Genomic DNA, 22,091 nt, shown 5'->3' with positions numbered 1-22,091 from the left:
ACATTATAATCCTCACTAATATATATATAAAACAAACTCAATAAAAATATTTAAAATCAAATTTTTTCACTGGTGTTTATTATCCAAACAGTGTAATAACATTGTTTATTCAATTAATTTGAAACAGACAGTTTTCACCACATGTAAATTATATAGGCTTTGTTTTGAATGACTGTCCTGATAACCAACAAAAATGGCTTAAATCAAACCACATGAACAAACAAACAAAGTATTATTTAGAATGTGAAGTAAAAAAGAAAGCTACATACATACATACAGTACAGCACCAAGAAAGGAATGCCAAGGAAAAGCACAGAGCCATACAATACAAATTTGGGACCCGGCCATTTCCTATACCTTTCCTGTCAAACTACAACAAACCAACCCAACCCAAGCTTCCAATATTATAAACCTCCCAAAAGAACTAATAAAATGAAAATCAACAACAGATTAGACACAAAACCCACAGAGTGATGAAAAAACCACAAATCAATTGATTCACTAGGTTAATGCAACTGCATACAAGAGCTCTGACGTTGCCCAGCCTCAGGCTTCTTGCTCCCCACCAAGTGCACTGGAGATCCAATCTGACGTTGCCCCTTGAACGTCCGACTCAACATGAGGAATAAGTGACAATGGAGTTATGGCAACCTAAGATTCCATATGGGTTAAACACAAAAAAAGTTTGAGAGTTGACAAAATATACATGGGAGAGAGATACTGAATCTAATTCAACCACAAGATACAATTACATCCTTTAAGCATTCCAAGCATGTTAATTAACTGTCTATTTACAACATTACGTCTTGATAACAGGCTCGAGTTTCTCATATCTACATATATCTTTGTTCCATGTGTTTTATCACTAGTTTATCTGAATGTCAACATTTATAATGTAATGAGTCCATTGTTTCTGTTTTCTACTTTTTAAATTGTTTCTGAAAGGTAATCGGCTCTCATATAAGCAATGACCATATTTTCAAAGTAAAATATTTCTCCTTCCACATGCAGAATATAACAGAATAAACTTAATCAGATCCAACATGACTGGATGGCATCCATTACTCAAGAAAACGGAATATGGTGCTTCAACTTACAAATCCATCTTCAAGTGCCCGGAAATCCAAATCTTCCTCTACATCTTCCTGTTCCTTATCTACAAACTGCAGATAAATGTAGATAGCATGCTCAATAGACAAAAATTTATTGTTGAGCAGTTAGAAGCAACCACCTACCATCACCAGAAAGCCCCTAAAAAGTTTTCGAACAAGCAATCAATTTAATGGAACATAAAAGCCTTTACCTCCAGACGGAAGTACTTTTTCACACGATTGTTATCAGGTTTTCCAGCAACCCCCACTGATTCAATTTCTACATTCTTCCTCTGAGTAGTCACACGACGAGCTGCACCCTGGTAGAAACATTAAAATCTAAGTCCAAGAATATAAAAAGATAATATTCTGTGATAGCTTCATCCAAAGCAATATAAGAAACATACGTTCTTCAAAAAATTTTAACATAAGTTACTCACAGCAGCAGAGGCATCTCGACTCAGCTGCGCAAGCTGAATGCCGAGGCTTTGTTGATTGGACATGAAATGTCCAGCAGAAGGGTGCCGGTTAGTTGAAACAGCAAGCCAGTTCAGCCTGGATCTCCACATACTTTGTTTGGTTACTTTAAAACCCTGTTGCACATGGAATCAAGAAGACTAAATAAATTTACATAACCAGAAAAACACTAAGATGTCACTATAGGACTCTGCAAGGGAGTAGAAAGCAAAGAAATTGTTTTAAGTTGTAACTGATATGTTCTTAAAACAATAAATCTGCAGCAAGAAAAATGTGAGAAGTAAAATTGAAATAGGACAGCCAGTCATGCACTTTCTTGAAACCAGACAAAATAAAAGTGTGTACAAGGCAGAGTACAGAAATCAGGTAATACAGTTAAACAATCAAAAGAGCTGGGTTAAAAAATATACATACGGTGTATCCAAAATTACTCTCAAAACAATCCAATGGATAAAAACTGAAAAGTTACAGGTTATCATGGAAAAATACAAATAACATATAAGCAACATTGAAATGGATCAATTAGACCTTTCCAATTGTTATTGTTGATAAGAAACAAAAGACACCAAAAAAGTTTAACAGGAAAATTATAGAGAATCCTAAATGCCTCATGCACAAAATCTACACCATAGCATATCTCACTATGTTCAAAAGGTTATTCACAATAAAAATCATATCTTGTTAGAACAATATGGGAACTGTTTTTTTTTTTCTTTTGGTCAAAGAAATGTGAGAATAGTTTTGTTTGAGACTTCAAATAAAAAATGAAGCTTTAGGCTCCAACCATAGATAAGGGAATAGAAAACTTCCAAAATAAAAATAGGCAGGTAGAAGAGAAACTATGTATATATAGATGAGTACATACATATAAACACGCGCGCACACACAACACAGAGAGATCTAACCAGAATAGAGAAAAACTGAAAAGTTACCAGTTATCATGGAAAAATACAAATAACGTGTGTACGCAATATTGAAATGGACCAATTACACCTTCCCATTGTTGATATGAAACAAAAGACACCAGACAAAACCTTACAGAAAATATCCGAGAACCCAAAATGCCTCAAACACAAAATCCACAGCATGGCATTTCTCACAAGGTCCAAAAGGTGCTTGAAGATATATATATATATATAAATCATATCTTGTTAGAAAAATCATGTCAGAACAATTTTATCTGAGACTTGAATGAAAAATGAAGCATTAGACTCCAAGCCTAGACAAGAGATCCATGTCATAAAAAATTAAGCATTTGACATCTGAAATTTAGCCATGCATGATAAGATAACCACATATTACAATTAGAAGCTTATATTTATAACAATATACAGAGGAGTTAAATTTGAAGCAGATATCACATGCCACATGAAAGTTTCTTGAAGCCAGTGTGCATCTCACAACATCAAAAACATCAATTAACATGCAGTGAAAGTCCTCAGCAAAAATTGGAAATACAAACCTTATTTGTCAAGGGAGATGTTGGAATCTCCACATCAAGAGAACAACTTTTGGGGAAAATTCCCTTGTTAATGTCTCTGATAGCTGCATGTATTAAAGGTAAACATACAGCAACTGCATCCTTAAAATCACCTTCCTTACTTTCATCCTTCTTCCTACCATGAAACGGCCAAAAAATTAATACCAGCTATGACCAGATGTTAAGAACTTGTAATTATATGCAAAAACACAAAAATATTCAATATTCAATTTACCAGTTCAGTGATATAGACAAAGATGGTAATCCACAAATTAAAGCCTCTCTAGCTCCAGCAACAACACCTGAGTGAAACCTGTTGGAATCTCATTTCATCAAAACTATGTCTCCAAGTAACAGGCAAAGAAGGTTATTGAAAACTGGAAAAAGGCAACAACAGGTCTTTACAGCTTCAACTGGCATCATCAAGAGGTAAGCTGTAGTCATAGATTAATTTATAAAAGGCAGCCCTCCAAAAAAATCAATTAAAATACAGGAATATGACAAGAAAAAGCCTTACATGTTATGGCCACAGCTTGATCCCCGGTTAATTCCACTAATTACCTGGAAATTAAATTATACACAAAATTTTACAAAAACACCATACAAAAATCTATGCATAATCCAATTAATAACTTCAAATAAATACCAACCAGCAGTGGCTTTGACCCAGAGAAAAGGGCACCAGATAATGCCAAGGAGACACAGTCCGCAGGAGTCCCTGAGCAACAAAAATCATTGCCAAAGCTTCTACTGTCAAAAACCAAAAGTGAAAAGCAAAATGCAATCAAATTTACACAATTGTCGTCCACTTAGTCAATGAAAATGCAATCTCCTCAAAAATTCAATAGCAATAAACAGCAAACAATATTTCTAAGATTTTCCCCAAAAGAACATCAAATCATAACAACTTGAGACAAACAGCAGTATGATCAACAGACATAAAAAGGCATAGGCATACCCGACACTTCATAAGCTGTGACGCCATTTATTTCACCTGAACTTACAGCAATTGTTTCTTGGAGAGTGACAGAATGACCCGAACCAGATTTATCCCTGAAAAATTATCAACAAAAAATTTGAAATAATATCTCCAAAATATAACGTAGATACTATATGTTAGAAAGAATCCCGTGCCTATACATCAAACCCAAATAATAAGCAATGCATAGATAGGAATCAATTTTGAGAGAAAACCATACATCCAAATACCAAAACTCAAGAAGAACAAACTACTAAAGTAAATGAGATCAAAATTTTAAGAAAAGTCCAGATACATACGTAAATCCAGAATAACATATGATAAAGGATTAAACCAAATAATAAGAAATTACAGATTAAAAAAAAAAAAAGCAATGCATAGATGGGAATCAATTTTGAGAGAAAACCATACATCCAAATACCAAAACTCAAGAAGAACAAACTACTAAAGTCAATGAGATCAAAATTTTAAGAAAAGCCCAGATACATACGTAAATCCAGAATAACATATGATAAAGGATTCAGATAAATGGAACGGAAACTAATGTTTTTAAAAAATGAAAAAAGAAGCCCACGCATCCAGTTAAGTAAACAAGTAGAATTGAAAATCAAAATAAAAAGAAGCCAAGGAATGGAAATGGCTCAGGTACCAAAATGCAAATATACAAATAAAATCAAACAAAAATAACGAATCTAGAGAAACAAGTAGCAAGGAGCGAAGAACAATTGAAAGGAAACCCACGATTGAGGGGCGCAAACATGGACATTATAGAGGCCTTGACTTTCCAAAGCCTCAACAAGACGGATAAGGCCAGGAGATTCAATCCCATCAGCGTTGGTGACCAAAAGGAGGGGCTTAGAGGTATCAGTCTCGTCGGAAGCAGCAGTGACATCAGCGGAAGCAGAAGTAGATGGCTCCGTGGATTCTTGTCTTTCTCCTTCATCGTCGTTGCCCCTTCTGTTGAGAAGCACTTCTTGAAGGTTAGAGACCAGACCTGGAGGCAACATGTTACTCTTTAGGGAAGTTGTCGTCATTCTAGAGGGAGAGAGACAGGAAAGAGAGAATATGATGATGATGATGATGATGATGATAGAGATGTGGGTCTATGCGGAGGAATCAAAACCCTAGAGAGAAAAACAGGGGGAAATATGCACAAAAAAAGCGAAAAATGAAAATGAAACGAAAGAGAGAGATTACTGGAAAAGGGAATGGATAGACCGGGTCCAACGGGATTATTCTAGACAGGGAGAGATTACTCGTAAGAAGATACAACTGGCCTTGATTAGTGGGAAGAAGGAACAGTGATGACACAGATAAAATAAGCAACATTTTGGTTTGGTATTAATATTAGTTTTTTTGGTTTAATAAATAATAATTTGAGCTTAATTACCATCCCACCACGTTACCATGATAAGTTGAAACATATGCAGGTGTTTCCTGGTCCTACAATTTATTTTTATATAACCATCTCAGGCTAGTCCAGTTTATTTTGATTGGAACCCAATAAATACTTTCTTTCGAATGTTGCAGATTAATTTAATTGAAAATTTATAAACAAGTGTTTTAAGTATTCCTAATTTCTTTCCAATGAACAATCTATTATTTTCAGTCTAGCAGAAAAGAAAACCAGAGAAAAACTTGAAAAAAAAAAAGGGGTGAATGTAGTGAAGACCGAGTCAATGAAAATATTCAATTGAAGAGAGAGAGAAAGATGTAGAATGATGAACTTGTATCTTCCTAAAAGATTTTAACTTTCATTTTTACAAACCTTAATAAACGATATGAAGCGTCAACAATTTTGCAATGTCCATTTCTCCTGTGAAAATAAATGCAATTGGTTACATTAATTTACTCATTTGTACAATAATCATAGTAAGTTTAATTAACAAGCGAACTTTCTTTTTAAATATTTGATACCTTTTAAAACCGAAAAAGAAAAAAAAAATTGGGTTATTAAATTTTGAGGAATTTGTTCAAACACTCCATGTTTTTTTATCTACATGCACCAATCGAAGCCAAAATTGATCATAAGTATATGAGAAGAGTTTTTTGTTGATCTGAATAGAAATCAAGATTTTATATTTTCTTTACTGTATGAATTTCATATAGTTTGCATTTAAATCGTACGATTCAAGAAGAACTAAATATATCAAACGCAAATAAGTGAGTATGATAAGATCCGAAGATCACTGAGGAAGGCCAAACAGAATCTGGGATACTTGGATAACTTATCAACCCAGCTGCTCCGCACAGGCTGCAACAAACAGAGGAAGAAATCTACCTAAAAATCACGGACGAACTGTTATCCACTCCAGAATTTCAGCACCAGCATTTGTTTTTTAAATTCTTTTTTAATTTACTTGTATATTTTGTTCTTATCTAAAATTATCCAGTCAGTTATACTCATACCTATTTAAAGGACTCGACATTCATCAATAAAGCAGTTAAGAAATCCAAAACTTTCTCTAGTCTTTTCTCGCCTAAAATATAAAACCTTACTTGAGTGTGAAACTCTGACTTGGGACCTATTAGTGGTATCAGAGCTTGACTAAAATGGCATCTAATAAGGAACGTATTGAGAACCTCGAAACGGGTCATGGTCCTTTACAAGACCAAGTTAGCCGAATGGAGATTGGCATAGCTAACAAACTCCGAGCCATCAAAGAAAATTCCAACAATTTTTGGAAGCAACCATCTCCTTACAAGAAAGCTTCAACAACCACCGGGTACAACGCATCAATCCATCACACCCCAACCCTGTGATTAACGATATCTGGGGGGGGGCCCTTTTTTTCTCAGAACAACTAAGTTGGAGTTCCCTACCTTTTTCGAAGGAGACCCAACCAAGTGGCTGAATCGAGCTAGTCAGTACTTCGACTTCTAAGGAATTGTCGCACCACATCGGGTGACTTTGGCATCCTACCACCTAGAGGGCGAGGCCAACTAATGGTGGCAGTGAGTGAATCGCACCTACAAAGATGAAGGAATGGAGATCTCTTGGACCGGGTTCATGGAAGAATTATGGGTCCAGTTTGGATCAACGGACTTCAAAGACCTAGATGAGGCCCTGACTCGTATCCGACAGATGGGGCCCTTCCACGACTACCAGCGGGACTTCGAGTGGTTGGGCAACAGGGTCCACTGATGGACTAAACAGGCCTTAGTTGGGGCCTTTATGGGTGGGCTCAAACTAGAGATCGTAAATGGTATCCGCATGTTCCGGCCCAGAACACTGAAGGACGTCATTAGGCTAGCCTACGTTCGAGAAGAACAAGTGAGCCGGCAATATAGATTGAACCGAACGGGGAGAGTACAACCAGTTTCGTCCTTACCCGAGCAAGCCTCCCGTGTCCTAGTTTCTAGTAACGTCGCCCTAAAGTGTCTTTCTTGGGAAGAAATGCAGCACCTGCGAATCCATGGCTTATGTTTTAATTGTGATGAGCAATTCACCGTGGGCCACCGATGTCGAAAGCCACAATTACTCTTACTCGAAGGAGGACAGAGCAAAGACGAAGAGATAGAAGTTGGTGAATCCGAAATCTCGCTATATGCCTTCACCGGTTGGGCTACTGCCCGCATCCTGAGAGTTGAGGCCATCATTCGGCAACAACTCATTATTGCCCTCATCGACAGCAGGTTTACACATAATTTTATTAATGAAAAGGTGGTCAGTAAATTAAGGCTTCCTGTAATGCCCACAAAATATTTCTCTGTCAAAATAGCATATGGGAGTCCCATGCGGTGTCAGAGACGATTCAACGGTGTACTAATGCACATTCAAGGTATCTTTTTTTCCCTCACTTTGTTTTTCTTACCTCTAACAGGTCTCGATGTTGTCTTGAGAATGCAATGGCTAGAATCACTAGGTCTGATTGTCTGCAACTGGAAGAACCTTATCATGGCCTTCCACTGGAACAGTTAGTCGCGGCCTAAGTGCACCACCCATCCAACCTGTGATGACCGGAATAATGGACAAGGAAGCAGCAGACAAACACTCTCTGTATATTGTTTGCTTGCTGCCTAGAATAGAGGAAAACCCAGCTGCTGATCAGCCAGAAATCCAACTGCTATTGGAAGAGTTTTCGGGAGCCAGATGAGTTGCCACCAGCCCGAAAAGTAAGCCACTAGATCAGTTTGAAGGAGGGTACTGACCCGGTCAATGTTCGTCCTTACTGGTATGCCTATTTTTCAGAAAGTTGAAATTGAAAAACAGGTAGCCGAAATGCTCCATTTTGATCTCATCCGAACGAGTACTAGTCCTTTCTCATCACCAGTTCTCTTAGTAAAAAAAAAAGATAGTACATGGCATTTTTGTACCGACTACCGAGCACTCAATGCAGTTACCATCAAGGACCGATCTTCCATTCCTACAGTAGAAGACATGTTAGATGAGTTGCATGGAGTAGCTTATTTCACAAAGTTAGATTTAATAGCAGGATACCATCAGATTCGTGTGCATGGGTCGAATGTCCACAAAACAGCCTTTCGGACACACAACGGACACTACGAATACCTAGCAATGCCTTTTGGACTGTGTAATATACCCTCTATATTTTAAGCAATTATGAATTCTATTTTTTGGCCTTGTCTGCGTCAATTTGTAGTGGTATTTTTTAATGACATCCTAGTTTATAGTCCTAACTGACACTCACATGTATCACACATTTGACAAGTGTTTAAAATTTTGAGACAACACAAGTTCTTCATCAAATTCAAGAAATATATGTTCGGCTAGCAAGAACTAGAGTACCTGGGCCACATTATCACACCGCAAGGGGTTAAGGTAGATCACACCAAGATTCAAGCTATGCTCGACTGGCCCACACCCAACAATTTGACAGAACTATGAGGGTTTTTGGGTCTGACAGGCTACTACAGAAAATTTGTGTAGAACTATGGGCTTATTGCAAGACCGTTGACCTAATTACTTAAAAAAGGATAGTTTAACTGGAATCCAGATGCCAAAGAGTCCTTCAATAAACTGAAGCAAGCAATGACTTCCCCTCCTACATTGGCTCTTCCCAACTTTAATAAGCCTTTCACTATTAAGACGGATGCCTCAAATGATGGAATATGTGTTGTCATCTCACAACAAGGGAAGCCAATAGCCTACCTCAGTTGAGCTCTGGGGTATCCAAACAGGCCTGATCAATTTATGCTTAAGAAATGTTAGTCGTCGTCATCACAGTCCAAACTTGGCGACCATACCTATTGGGTCACAAATGTTTCATCCAGACAGACCAACACAGACTCAAGTACTTACTCGAGCAGCGTATCACACACTATAACAGTAGAAATGGGTTTCCAAGTTATTTAGGTATAATTATAAGATTACATACAAACCAGGGAAAGAAAATGCAGCCACAAATGCCCTATCCCGTCATATTATAGGACCAACACTAAGTGTCTTATTTATTCAGCAAACATAGTTATGGGATGATATTAAAAAGGAAGTTCAGACACCCCCTTACATGCAGAAAATCAATGACCTCGCAGATAAACAACCTAGACAACCTTACGACCGAAAGAACGGATTACTCTTCTATAAGCATCGTGTAATTATTCCTTCTAAGTCCCATTTGGTACACCAACTCTTACAGGTATACCATGATTCAGCCCTAGGAGGTCACTCTGGAGTACTACGAACCTACAAAAGGCTGGCACAACAGTTCTACTGGCCTTCAATAGAAAGATTGTACATGAGTATGTCTCGGCCTGTGAAACATGCTAACAAGTCAAGACAGAGACTCTCTCCTCAGCTAACATGCTCTAACCACTGTCAATCCCTCGTCAAATATGGGACGACATCACCATTGATTTCGTTGAAGGGGTCCCTTCCTCCAACAACAAAAACACCCTCCTAATTATTATCGACCGTTTAAGAAAATATGCTCATTTTCTCGCTTTGCCTCACCCTTATACAGCAAAAACCATGGTCGTGCTATTCGTTGATAAAGTAATCAAGCTCCATGGTATGCCACGTTCTATCATAAGTGACCGCGACCCTATATTCATAAGCAACTTCTAGGCGTTTTTCAAGATGTCAGGGACACAATTGAAAATGAGTTTCGCATATCATCCCTAAACCATGGGCAATCTGAGGTGATCAATCGATGTGTCGAACAGTATATATAGTATCTATCTCATCAACAACCCAACAAATGGCTTTCCATGCTTCTATGGGCCGAATTCTGGTACAATACTACCTACCATCTCTCTATTGGCATGACACCATTTCAAGTATTGTATGGACGACCACCACCGACAATACCATACTACCAAACGGGCATGACTGCCGTCAACGAAGTTGATCAACAACTCACCAACCGGAATAAGCTGCTTGCACAACTTAAACATAACTTACAAGCTGCAAACCTCCACATGCAGCAACAGGCTAACAAGAAAAGGCGGCACATTGAGTTTAAATAAGAGGATTGTGTCTTCCTCAAACTCCAACCATATTGCCAACAAACCGTTTTTCGCAGGACTCTCCAAAAACTTATCTACCATTTCTATGGCCCTTATCTGATAGAGCAAAAAATCAACCCAGTTGCTTATCAGCTCCAACTGCCATCCAACTCCCGACTTCATCCGATCCACATATCACTGTTTAAAAAGAAAATTGGAGATGCGACCTTCCCTATTAAGGATATACCGGCCACTACCGACGAAGGCAACATCATTCTCCAACATGACTTCATCCTAGACACTCACTGGATCAAACGAGGTGGCAAGATTATTGAAGAAAACCTGGTTAAATGGAAACAGCTCCCAACTAAAGAAGCCACCTAGGAACTCGCCCTGAACTTAGCCAAACAATTTCCTAACCTTGAGGACAAGGTTGCTCTCAATGGGGGGTGATGATAAGATCTGAAAATCACAGAGAAAGCCCAAAGAGAGTTCAAAATACTTGGATAACTGATCAACCTAGCTACAAAAAATAGAGGAAGAAATCTACCCAAAAATCACGGACGAGTTGCTATCCACTCTAGAATTTTAGCACCAGCATTTGTTTTTTGAATTCCTTTTTGATTTACTTGTATCTTATGTTCTTATCTAAGATTATCTAGTCAGTTGCACTCATGCCTATTTAAAGGCCTTGACATTCATCAATAAAGCAGTCAAGAAATCCAAAAACTTTCTCTGGTCTTTTCTCGCCTATAGTAGAAAACTTTACTTGAATGTGAAACTCTGACTGGGACTTATCAGAGTATCTCAATGTATTTGAAGATTACTATTAAAATATGCATAGAACAGAGATAAAGAGAAAAGATAATACTAATATTGTTCTATGAAAATATTTCTTTTAATTGTTTGCTTTCATATTAATCAATTGTATTGTTTAGTTCACGAGATACAAATAACATGTAGTATGAGAATATTGAAATTCTTTAAAAAATCCATCAATGATAATTAGATACTTGAATACTTTGATAATTTGGTCAAAACCACACGAATGAAAAGAAAGGGTCAGAGAATATAGTTAAGTGTATAAGATAACTTCAGATACAGCCTACTATTTAAGGTTGAAATATAAGCATTATTTGTTGCTTCATATAATGGAAATGGTGGTTGCTACTTTATTGTTATGGAACATGAAGATTTCATATGAATCTCTTGAAGCTATAAAAGATACATAAGAATTTTTTTATGCTTACTTTTTGCTTCAACTTGTATTTACACAAAGATTCAAAATGACATCCCTTTACCTAGATACTTAAAGATGCTGATGCTAATAGATATGGCAAAATCAATAAACAAGAGTGAAAGGATTTCATTCTTAAGCATCCACAATTCTTAAGGAACATAACTCTTTTATTTTTTGAAAATGAAAAAAGCTCTACTTTTTTCTATTAAAGAACATAACTCTTATGCATCCACAATTCTTACGGAACATAGCTCTTCCCATTTAAGGTGGCATTCTTACTACTTTTTGATCATAGTCAAAATTATGTTGACAATTATAGTAGAAATTGCTACAATTGTCACACCCTTCTTCTTCATTGTTCTTGAGACTGCATTTCCCAGTTTCATTTTTAACACCCAAGTGAAAGACTTACTTTTACACACCTCTTCTTACAAACGCGGAGTGTCAGGACGAATTATGCTCTTAAGGCTTGCATCAGAGGTACCATAACACCAATCATTTCTCAACCTTGCTTATCTGCTTGCCTGTGTTACGCTCCACCCTTCACTTTTATTTAACAGTATGCAGACCTTGTTTTCAAGATCTACCAAATTGCACAATAGGCACACTAAATCAATTTATGTCATCCATTGATTTCCTATTCCCAAAAAAAAAAAACAATCATTCTTCGATTGATACTGAAGCACGCCCACTCACAGCTGGGTTTATGTGCATTTTATCTACTTTTTTCTTTTCCTCTTTTTTCTTTGGGTAAAGAATATGTTTTAGACTGTTAAATGAGAAGAAAAATGAACAAATCATGCAACTGAAGCGGTGAAAATGCAAAAGGCACCAATCATTAACCACAGAAAGCCAAGAAACGGATGCACAATGATTAAAAACTTTACAGGCTAAACTAATACTAAAGCCAACCAAACATGGGATTTGGAACAGACATCAATTTCACATTTGTGAGTAATCAGATGACTTAAAATAGTCCAAATTTCACAATACAACAAGCCAACTCCTAAATGCTCCGGAGCAGAGAAGCAGCAGGATATCATCTGCTATTGGGAAAGGTAACCATAAAAATAAAACTAGAGACGCAATTATTCACAACAATAGCAAAAAGGAATCGTGACAAATTCAACTGTACTTCACATAATTTAACAACCAAGATAAGACAAAAAACACAGCTTCATACATGCCTCACGTATCATCTTACACAAGAAATACTGTTTATTTATTTATTTATTTATCTCCCATTACCATTATCTATTTTATTTACCAGTGATTCGAAAAACCTATTAGTGTTGTTTATGACAAGAAAAAGTATACATTTTCCTTTAAATGGGCGGCAAAACATTGTGCTGATAGACACAATTCCCTCTGAACCACCCATTTATGTGCAACTCCAACAACACACCAAATATTGAGAAATTTTCTCATGACTCTCCTTTAGTCTTGAACTAGATATTTATGGGTTTCCCCTGCAACCACAGATTGTCTTTTCCACTCCTCTCTCCCTCTCACCCCTCCTCCAGCCTCCCCCAGTGCCATGGTCTGTCACATCATGCGAGAAGTACAACAAAAAGCACAGTTGGTGTACCATCTGAAGGAGTAAGATGACATTATCCAATCTTGGGTTTAGTGGATATAAACATACTCCTTGTCATCATATTAAAAATTCAGTGAAAAATGACTTATCAAGCCATATGACTCGTAATGCTCCATAGAGCCTTGCATGCACCAAACATAAGACACAAATAACTTCATTGTGCCTGCGTACTGGTGTATATCTTATCCTCCTTCCTGTCCAATCTACAAAACATATACTTCTTTCACATGGAAGAGGAGACATCTGATTTGGTCCCCTATTTTCACAAATATGCGTACCTCATGGAACATCTGCATAACATGAAAACAAAAAATTAGGAAAAACTAAGTTGGCAGATATCAAAAATAAAATATAAGATATCTATCTACTAAATAAGGTTTCAAGAATATATAAGCATCAAGATCTTCTAAAAACTTGAAACTGGTCAAACGGTCATAGAAGATTACACAAGCAATATACATTCTAACAGAACAACGACAGTCCATACCCCTTGCTTCGCTGTCCCAATTCATGCAGCTGCTTATATCTAAGGATATGTTACCTAATCCTTACTAGGTAGACCATATAATTTCTCATTCAATGCTCCTCCTCATTCCAATATGAACAAGAGCTAGACAAAGCCAAAATTCTCTCAAACAACTCCTCGTCTGTCTTGTCATACTTTACCATAGCCAGTAAATATTAGGCAACAAATGTAAGCACATGTTTTCCTGCCCCAAGGACCTTCACTTCTCTTTGCATCATTGATGTATTCTTCACACAATTATTCTAACTGTATAGGCAAACTTGATTTTAGTGAGACCAATGGACAGTTCTAGTCATCCAAAATAATGCCCACAACATTCACTTTATTAGACAACTCAGCCCAAAAAGAGAGAGAGAGAGAGAGAGAGAGAGAGAGAGAGAGAGAGATAACAAACTTCCAGAAGAGCAACTCCAGAAAATTAAAAGCAACCTAGAAAACTCAGACAAATAGCAATAAGAATTTTTAGGTGGAATTGGCAACATCCAACAAGAACCAAGTACTTTCACTCCCTGCATTTACTTACGGCCAACAAAATCTTCAACTTTCATCAACTGATACTATAGCAGATATTCTCTTTGCACTTCAGTAATCCACTTAGAAATAAATTATCCAATGCAAACAGGCCGCAATTGAAAGCTACCATAAAACCTGACCCCTTCAAAGCCTCAGGACATGAACAAAAGTGATAATCTGTCAGGAAGACATTTCATCTTCACAAGACATTCCTACCAGGCATTTTTTTCTTTGAAATAAAAAGTATGAAATACATTAACAGGCACTAAGGAGATGTCAACCCACATACATATTATTTACATATCCACCAAAATGTCAACAACGTTCCCTAAATCCTCCATAAAATAGAGGATGACCCAGAATAAAAAATGTAAAAGGTCTGGAACCATATATTCTTAATTCTACCAAAATCCTCCACATCATCAACTCCCTCAAAAACTCTTAAACTCCTCTCCTTTTACATCATCCAAAAAATGGTGAGTGGAATAAGGTCCACAAATTTTCTTTGCCGGCTGATGCTCTTCCATGCCCATATTTCATCTCTGACCATACCCGCCATTACCCAACTAATACCCAATAAACCGTAAACCATCGACCATCGCTTGTATGCATCCAGACACCATAAAAGAACATGACTACAAGTTTCTGCAGCATCTTTACACATGTAACAACCATTTACCATAGTCATTCCTCTTCTCATTAATTTGTCAATGGTCAAGATGCAACCCCTTACGACCTCCCACACAAAGAAGACAATTCTGGGAGGAACTTTAACCGTCTATATATGTCTAAAAGGGAACTTGGTACCATCATTTTCCTGCTTAGTCAGATGCTTATAATAGGATTTTATCGAGAAGGCTCATGTATTAGGGGGCTCCATAGTGGTTGGTCAGTACTGCCATCTGATGCAATGGTAGACATGGTACCTAGGAGATTCTCACATTTCTAGCAAGCATTATCCACATTTGTATCTTAAAAAGGAGGTACATTTCTTCACGGCAATTATTCAATCCCCAAACTATCAAGTAAAATAAAAATATCTCACCATCCTTGAGAATGAACATTCAACTGCCACTTCCAATGAGCATACTTCAATTAGGATAACCATGAAGACAGATCACATTTAAAATATGAGCAACTACTACAATGTAGGAATTATCTTGCATGAACAATATCCAGAATAGTAGTAGGCTAAATCTAAAATTGACTACCCCTATATCCTAGTCAAAGCAGTATGAGCTTAAAATTTGGGAGAGATGCATGCAATAAACTACCGGCAGCAATTCATGGAAAGACTAATGCGCCTGGATGCAAGAACTGAAATCAGAACCACTAAAAATCTGCTTCAAAGTGAGTATCACATACAAAAAAAACAGGAAAAGAATTACCTACTAGGGTAGAAAACTCATTGAGCAGCATAATAGCATAAAGTGTCTCTTTTTGAAAAACTTTTGGCTTGAAAAATAAACATGAATTCCAGATTGACGAATCTCGTACTACAGAGACAGAATACTTGCCTATTGTAAAGCTCAGTAGTTATCCCTTGTCACATAGCAGGCCTACCATCCTTCAGCCATTGCGGGAACATCATTATGGATACAAAAGCAGCTTGTGATCATGGAGGTGATCAGAATATCTTGACTATTAATAAGATCACCAGAAAAGAATCAAATGAACGACAGGAGAAAACAAGAATTGTTGAGATACTGCAAGTACAACCATGGATGTTATGTAGGAGAACTGGATCGAGGGTACGGCAAACACATCATTCAAATCCCAGCAAACCACTGTTATATTGTATCCAATCTCCAAACACATTCTACATAAATATAATCAAGATACAAGTTTACCATCAAGAGAGCCCATCCAAGAACTCAGGTATACTCACCTTCTTCATTTGAGTACAGAATATTTCACCATTGTGCCACTCCCTGTCCCCAAAAGCCAAATCCAACAAATTCCTCTAATAGAGAAAAATACCAACTTTATCATCCATTATTCCAGAATCTAACCGGCCAAAAAAGACAAAACTAACCTCAGCCTTTCGAATGGAGAAAACTACTGGAAGTCATCATTAATTCAATAAAACCAAAACTAACCTTTCCCTGCAAGCTAAAGGCCTAAAGAATTTACAAAGAAAAGCAAAAAAGGATGTGCAAACAAGTCTTGATTTGGTTTATGCTTCATGGTTGTAGGTTCTTGGCTTCGGAATTATAAATCACGGTCAACACTAAATGCCAACTACGTTGGACCAGAAAATGAAGGTCTAAGAACTTGATCCACTAAAGGGAGGAAAAGATGAACAGCTTCATATCCCATCCATTCTTTGCAACTTTTATTTTTTCCATCCTGAAGATCATCATCAGCAAATACTAAATGCTGCTTATACTTATCTTAGAGCTCTATATAAGGCAGCTCTAGCAACATAAGAGAAAAGCTAAATCATACCAAGAACTTCCTCATCAGCACATTTTCAAGATATAACAATAAGACATCGCGTGATCCATACATGCGATAAGAAAAATATTTGTCCATCATACAAACCAAAAAGATGAAAGCATCCATGCCTTCAGTTCTCCAGCAACATTTGTACGAACTACCCTATAAGTGCAACTTCGCAGTAAAGGAAAATAAAATGAAAAGTGAGGGGTAGTATGTTTTGAGCTTCTGGGTATAGGAAGAGTTCCCAATATCGAAAACCCCTAACTCCAGCTTAGGTCCATGCTTCATACATGACAATGAATCTCAATCAACAGCGACATCTGAACATATTGGTGTTAATTTTGATAAGATTGGAGCTTTCATCGTCGATACCAAAGGGATACAACCTTCATTACTTCCCTCCTAAGAGAATGTTGACAGCAGAACAGTTTTCTTATAAAATAGCATTTTAGGTTGATGTCAGCATCCATTCTCAAGAATCTTTATTCCATGTAATACTGCTTAAAATATATAAACTCCAAAGTGCGCTTCCTAATGGTTAATTAATATCCAATAATATTTAAGGAATCTACACAACTTTTATAGAATGATATCCCCTCAGAATCTCCTAGATAAGCTTTCAACAATTGTCCTTTCTTCTGACAGGAAAAGAATTTCCAGAAAAAGAACATGTCCCTAGACCACATGAGCTATTCTCGACCAATAAAATAAATAAAGCCAAGCAGATGAGATATAATAGAACAGAACAAGTCATTTAAAAGTACAGCCAACAAAGTTGAATCTTGATCTCAGATATATATGGGACACAAAGCCCCTACTAATCAAGAAAAGCAAGTAACTTATATAATAAGTTTTTTGGACTAACTAGAAATGGATTCAGATAAAATCTACTGATCTGGCAAGCATACACAGATGACAGACACTTGCTGCTCCACCATGTGAGAGTGGCAAACAAGCATCAAAGAGTAACAACTTCCCCTTTGTTTAATCCAACCATGATTATCCATCTCAACGACGAGTCAGGCGAGATTTCTCCCATGAAGCAGGACCTGGGCCGTACAGAGGGCCTTTCTCAGCAGCACCCTGAGAAAAAAGGTGAAAACATAAGGAAATTCACTACTACAGGAAAGTTTACAAATACACCAAAAAGCAGTCAACTTCAAAAGCTTATGAGAATAAATACCAAATGACCACCATATCCATCTCCATAAGGCGCAGGAAAAGCCCCATCTGGACTGTTGAACTTCATTCCATATGGTCCCCCTTCAATCATGACATGCAAAGATAAAGAAATTACCACCAATAAGAAAACAATACTGCCCCAGAATTTTCACTTAATATGGACTAGATATTCGTTAATTTTTTAACTTGATGATGACAAATATTTAAAAAAAAAGACATTGAGGATGACAGCAAACAAATAACAGGACAGAAAGATTCATTTCAAGAATTCAATCTACTTTTGCCAACTCAATAATCTGTGCTTAAACGAGTGAATTTAACCTGTGATTAGCACAGTAGCAAAGATAAAGCCATATATACATGCAGGTATGAAATCTTGGAAGCAGAAAAATCTACCAGCATCATACGAGAAAAAAACTGCTTCAGTAAAAATGAAAATAAAAGATCAAGCATTTCCAACAAACATAAAACAACAGCAGATCATACCAGCACTCCATGGTCTAGCATCAACAGTAGCAAGTTCTGCACGGAGCTTTTCAACTTCACGTGCCATTGAAACCAAGTTCTTCTCCATGTTCTGTCTCTGCTCCACCAATTCAAAGTTTGCCTTCTTCTCATAATCAATGGCGGCTCTATAAGATAAAATATCCAACTCTAGCATTTATCAGTTATTTAAAAAAAATTACATTTAATAAGATATTATGTTAAATTACCATAAAAAAAAGTTCATATTAAAAGTTAAGCACCAAAGATTTTAAAAGAGAGCAAGCAACAAATGGAATTTAAACACAGACCTAGCATGCATAAGTTCCTGGTGCAGTCCCTCAATCTCTCCTTTTAGAACAGGAATCTGTTGATTATCTGCTTGCAATTTTGCAAGGTCTTGCTTGAGATTCTGAACTTGTCCAGAAAGTTCCTGCCTAATGTTATTAAGCTTCTGAACTTCTGAACGGAGTTGTGCAGCTTCCTTTTTCAAAGGATCAGTTGCACGAAGATCTGCCTCAAGCTTTAGCCCTTTCTCGATCAGTTCCCTAGAGTGCATCTCCTGTTCTTTGCGAATTTGAGCAATGACAAGGTTCATGCGATGAAGCTCCTCCTTTGAACCACCAAGCTCTCGCTGCAAAGCCATTCGATCCTCAACAAGCCTGCGATTATCATTCAAGAGCCTCCGGATTTCAGCATGCTGTAATTCAAGCTCTTCTTCCAATAAGGCAGGGTGAGGAGGTGGCTGCTGCAAAGGAGGGCCAGGGATGAAATGTCTTTCAGCAGGTAACCCCCGTCGGTCATTAAAATTTTCACGAATACTTCTATTTCTTCCCGCCATTTTGAGTTACCCTGTACAAGAATGTAGTTGAAGTGATATCTAGCACAGTGAAGCATTTCACAAACTAAAACTTCCAAAAGCACAAACAAGAATTTGTGAGGGTCTCCCAAGTTTTCTAATAAAGCTCGAGATTCAGATTACTGATAATTTCTGTGAAATTAGATAAAGGAAATCAAATGAAAACTAAAAGTAAGTGAAGGATTAAGGAAATTTATGAAAACTAGAGACATGACTATGTAACAACTTCAATGAAAACAGACCATCATGAAAACTTAGTGCGAAGGGTTTTGCCAAAAAGTAGCATATCTAGCTGTTAAGCCTTACGAACCAAGGGCAAACAATCCTTAACAGATATACAAAATGTATTGATATATAGATACATAAATATATATATATACTATAAGTAAAAGTCAAACCTATATATAAGTAGAAGTCAAACCAACTCATGCACTAGAATTGAAAGTCTATGTCCTCATTTTGCTTCAATTTTTAAATTGACTCATGAAAACTGCAACACCTAAATAGGTCAGTGCAGAAATTATGTATACGTATCTGTAACAAAAGAGAAATTTCAACATGCATCTGGAAACATATATAAAATTAGCACGTAAAGTTACATATAAATATATGACTCAAAACCTACTCCTAGCCTCCCTTGCAAACCTATATGCATACACAAAACCTAATCCTAGTCTCCCTTGCAAACCTATATGCATACATATCCAGATGCATATTAATACATACACACATATGAGAGAGAGAGAGAGAGAGAGAGAGAGAGAGAGAGAGAGATTTCTACATATCCAGTCCTAATGAAATAAACAATATGTTGCCGTGGGTAGTTGAAGACGTATATGAAGTATAGATAATAGTTGTACTAATTTACATATCAAATATTCACATAATCAGTTCGAACTCCAACAGATCAACAGCTAAACATACCTTGCATTTTAGCACGCCCAAAAAAATGCATAAAACCCTAATTACTTGAAATTTATACTCCTCTGTCTTAAAAAAAAAACTTTATTTCAGCTACCGGCCGTCTAAAATTAATTTATTCTTCCTTTCATGTAATCAAATGGAAAACTGAGAAATCAAAATTAAAAATCGGGTATCAAATCAAAAATATTTCACCAATTTGGTAGTTATTCGTCTTGACATCAACAGGCAACGAGGAGATAAGCAAAGAAAACATGATTATTAGAATGAACACCTTAAACCTGCGCTGATATTTGGTTGTCTTTGCTCGCAATTGATGGATGATTAATATGTGCCGAAGAAAAAACCCTTGTATGTTTCTCTGCACTCTCGCGTTACGGAGATATTTAGGTGAAAGTTGGGGGGAGAGGGAGGGATTTTATCCAAGCGGTTTTCGAAGTGGACTAAGTTAGGAGAGAAGGAAAAAAAAAAATCTCTAACGACGACGTTTCATTGCTTTCAGTGAAAAAGTATAAGCTGGGTAAAATGTTAAAAAAAAATTAAAAATAGTAAAAGAAAATATATTTTGTTAGGTAAAATTAAAAATTATTTTTTTGCCTTGACAAAGATAAAAGAAAATTTTGAAGATATCTTATATGAAAGAGATGAACAATATCATCTTTTATTAAGTTATCAATTTAAAATTTTCAAATAAAATCTTATTTTTATTATAAATAATATTTTATTTAAAATATGTAATATTTAGGCCTGGAATTTGGTTTGAGATTAATTTTAACATTTTTAAAATGTATAAGAATTTATTTTTGAAATTAATAAATTTTAATTAATGTAGAACTATAGGAAAAAATAGGTTGATTATGAAATTGAAAATAATTTTAGAAAAAAAATGTGAAAATTTGGGTTCATATGATGTTTTTGAAAGAAAAATCGAAAATTATAGGTAAAAATACAATTAAAGAAAATTTTGCCACATATGACCGCCCATTAAGAAGGCTTAACGAACCGGAGTGTGCCGCGTAGCAAGGCGCGCTGACTCGATGCCACGCGGGAGGCCACTCTAGCGATCTGTGTGCTCTACAATCGAACGACCCAGAACCGTTCCCGCGTGCGTGGACGGTTCGGATTCGTTACCTCCTTAGGCGCAATCGGACAGTCGCAATCAAACGCGATGAATGGCTCAGATTCGTTCCCTCTTTAAACGCAATCGGATGGTCGAGATCAAAACGCGATGAAAGTTTCAGATTCATTTCCTCTTTAAACACGATCGAATGATCGAAATCAAACGCGATGAACAATCCAGATTAACGCGAGACAGATATAAATATTTTACATCATATTGAACCAAACCCTAGTTGTCAACCTCTCGGAGAAGAAGAATCAGTCACCGGAAAAGCCAACCGCCGACCGCCGCTGCACTAGAGCTATCTCCGACCGTCAAAAAAGATGAAAATTCTTCTATCCACTCGGAATTTGATTATGAGAATCCTCACAGCCAAATCAGAGCAAAAGGAATGGCGGGTGAGCTAAAAACAGCGGGTAAAGCCCAGTGGCGGCACCGCCACGGGCAAAACTGGTAACTTCCACCGATGAGCCCCTTCATGTTTTCTGTTTCGTGTGATTTTTCACCGTTATGTTCACCGTTCTGTTTTCTACAAGTTGATCGAAGAAAAACTCCCAGTCGCGAAGGTGAGTCGGTGGAGTCGCCGCACCCAGAAAATTCCACTACTGGTAGGTTTTCGTTTTTTGGTTTTTTCAGCCAACCGAGGCCCCCTAACGTATTTTTTCGCAGGGATATGAATAAAATCAGTTGAAATTAGCCAGAACTGGCCGAAACAGCCAGGCTGAGGCAAACTGCCACCGCAGGCGGTGGTTCCGTCACCGAAGCACGATGGT

At 37.0% G+C, this 22,091-nt stretch overlaps 2 protein-coding genes across 5 annotated transcripts; both read right to left on the bottom strand.

Annotated features, from left to right (window-relative positions):
- Nucleotides 1-213: 213 nt before the first annotated feature.
- Nucleotides 214-5,332, bottom strand: LOC110818304 (Survival protein SurE-like phosphatase/nucleotidase). Its single transcript, XM_022047123.2, has 10 exons — nt 4,769-5,332; nt 4,007-4,101; nt 3,699-3,766; nt 3,566-3,609; nt 3,284-3,361; nt 3,031-3,184; nt 1,532-1,684; nt 1,304-1,411; nt 1,098-1,163; nt 214-651 (listed from the first exon to the last, which is right to left on the bottom strand). Exons 1-10 carry the CDS (start codon nt 5,059-5,061, stop codon nt 547-549), a joined length of 1,164 nt encoding a protein of 387 aa, XP_021902815.2. The 5' UTR covers nt 5,062-5,332; the 3' UTR covers nt 214-546.
- Nucleotides 5,333-12,833: 7,501 nt separating this feature from the next.
- Nucleotides 12,834-20,631, bottom strand: LOC110818446 (DNA double-strand break repair protein). Of its 4 annotated transcripts, none has more exons than XR_002540416.2 (6): nt 20,473-20,631; nt 18,730-19,270; nt 18,422-18,567; nt 17,937-18,016; nt 17,619-17,836; nt 12,834-13,562 (listed from the first exon to the last, which is right to left on the bottom strand). XR_002540416.2 is itself a non-coding variant. In XM_088218226.1 (6 exons), the coding sequence occupies exons 3-6, from the start codon at nt 19,257-19,259 to the stop codon at nt 17,762-17,764; spliced, it is 831 nt and encodes a 276-aa protein (XP_088074352.1). In that variant the 5' UTR covers nt 19,260-19,270; nt 19,676-19,776; nt 20,473-20,619; the 3' UTR covers nt 17,462-17,761. The 4 variants fall into 4 exon arrangements, 2 of the variants coding, with proteins under 2 accessions (XP_088074352.1, XP_021903039.1); XR_002540417.2 differs by having other exon boundaries at nt 17,662-17,836; XM_088218226.1 differs by lacking the exon at nt 12,834-13,562 and adding an exon at nt 19,676-19,776 and having other exon boundaries at nt 17,462-17,836; nt 20,473-20,619.
- Between the last annotated feature and the right edge of the window lie 1,460 nt (nt 20,632-22,091).

This window comes from Carica papaya, chromosome 4, assembly GCF_054855325.1.
Source record: "Carica papaya isolate Zhongbai chromosome 4, ASM5485532v1, whole genome shotgun sequence".
Taxonomy (NCBI): Eukaryota; Viridiplantae; Streptophyta; class Magnoliopsida; order Brassicales; family Caricaceae; genus Carica; species Carica papaya.
This window is presented reverse-complemented; position numbering and strand designations above follow the sequence as displayed.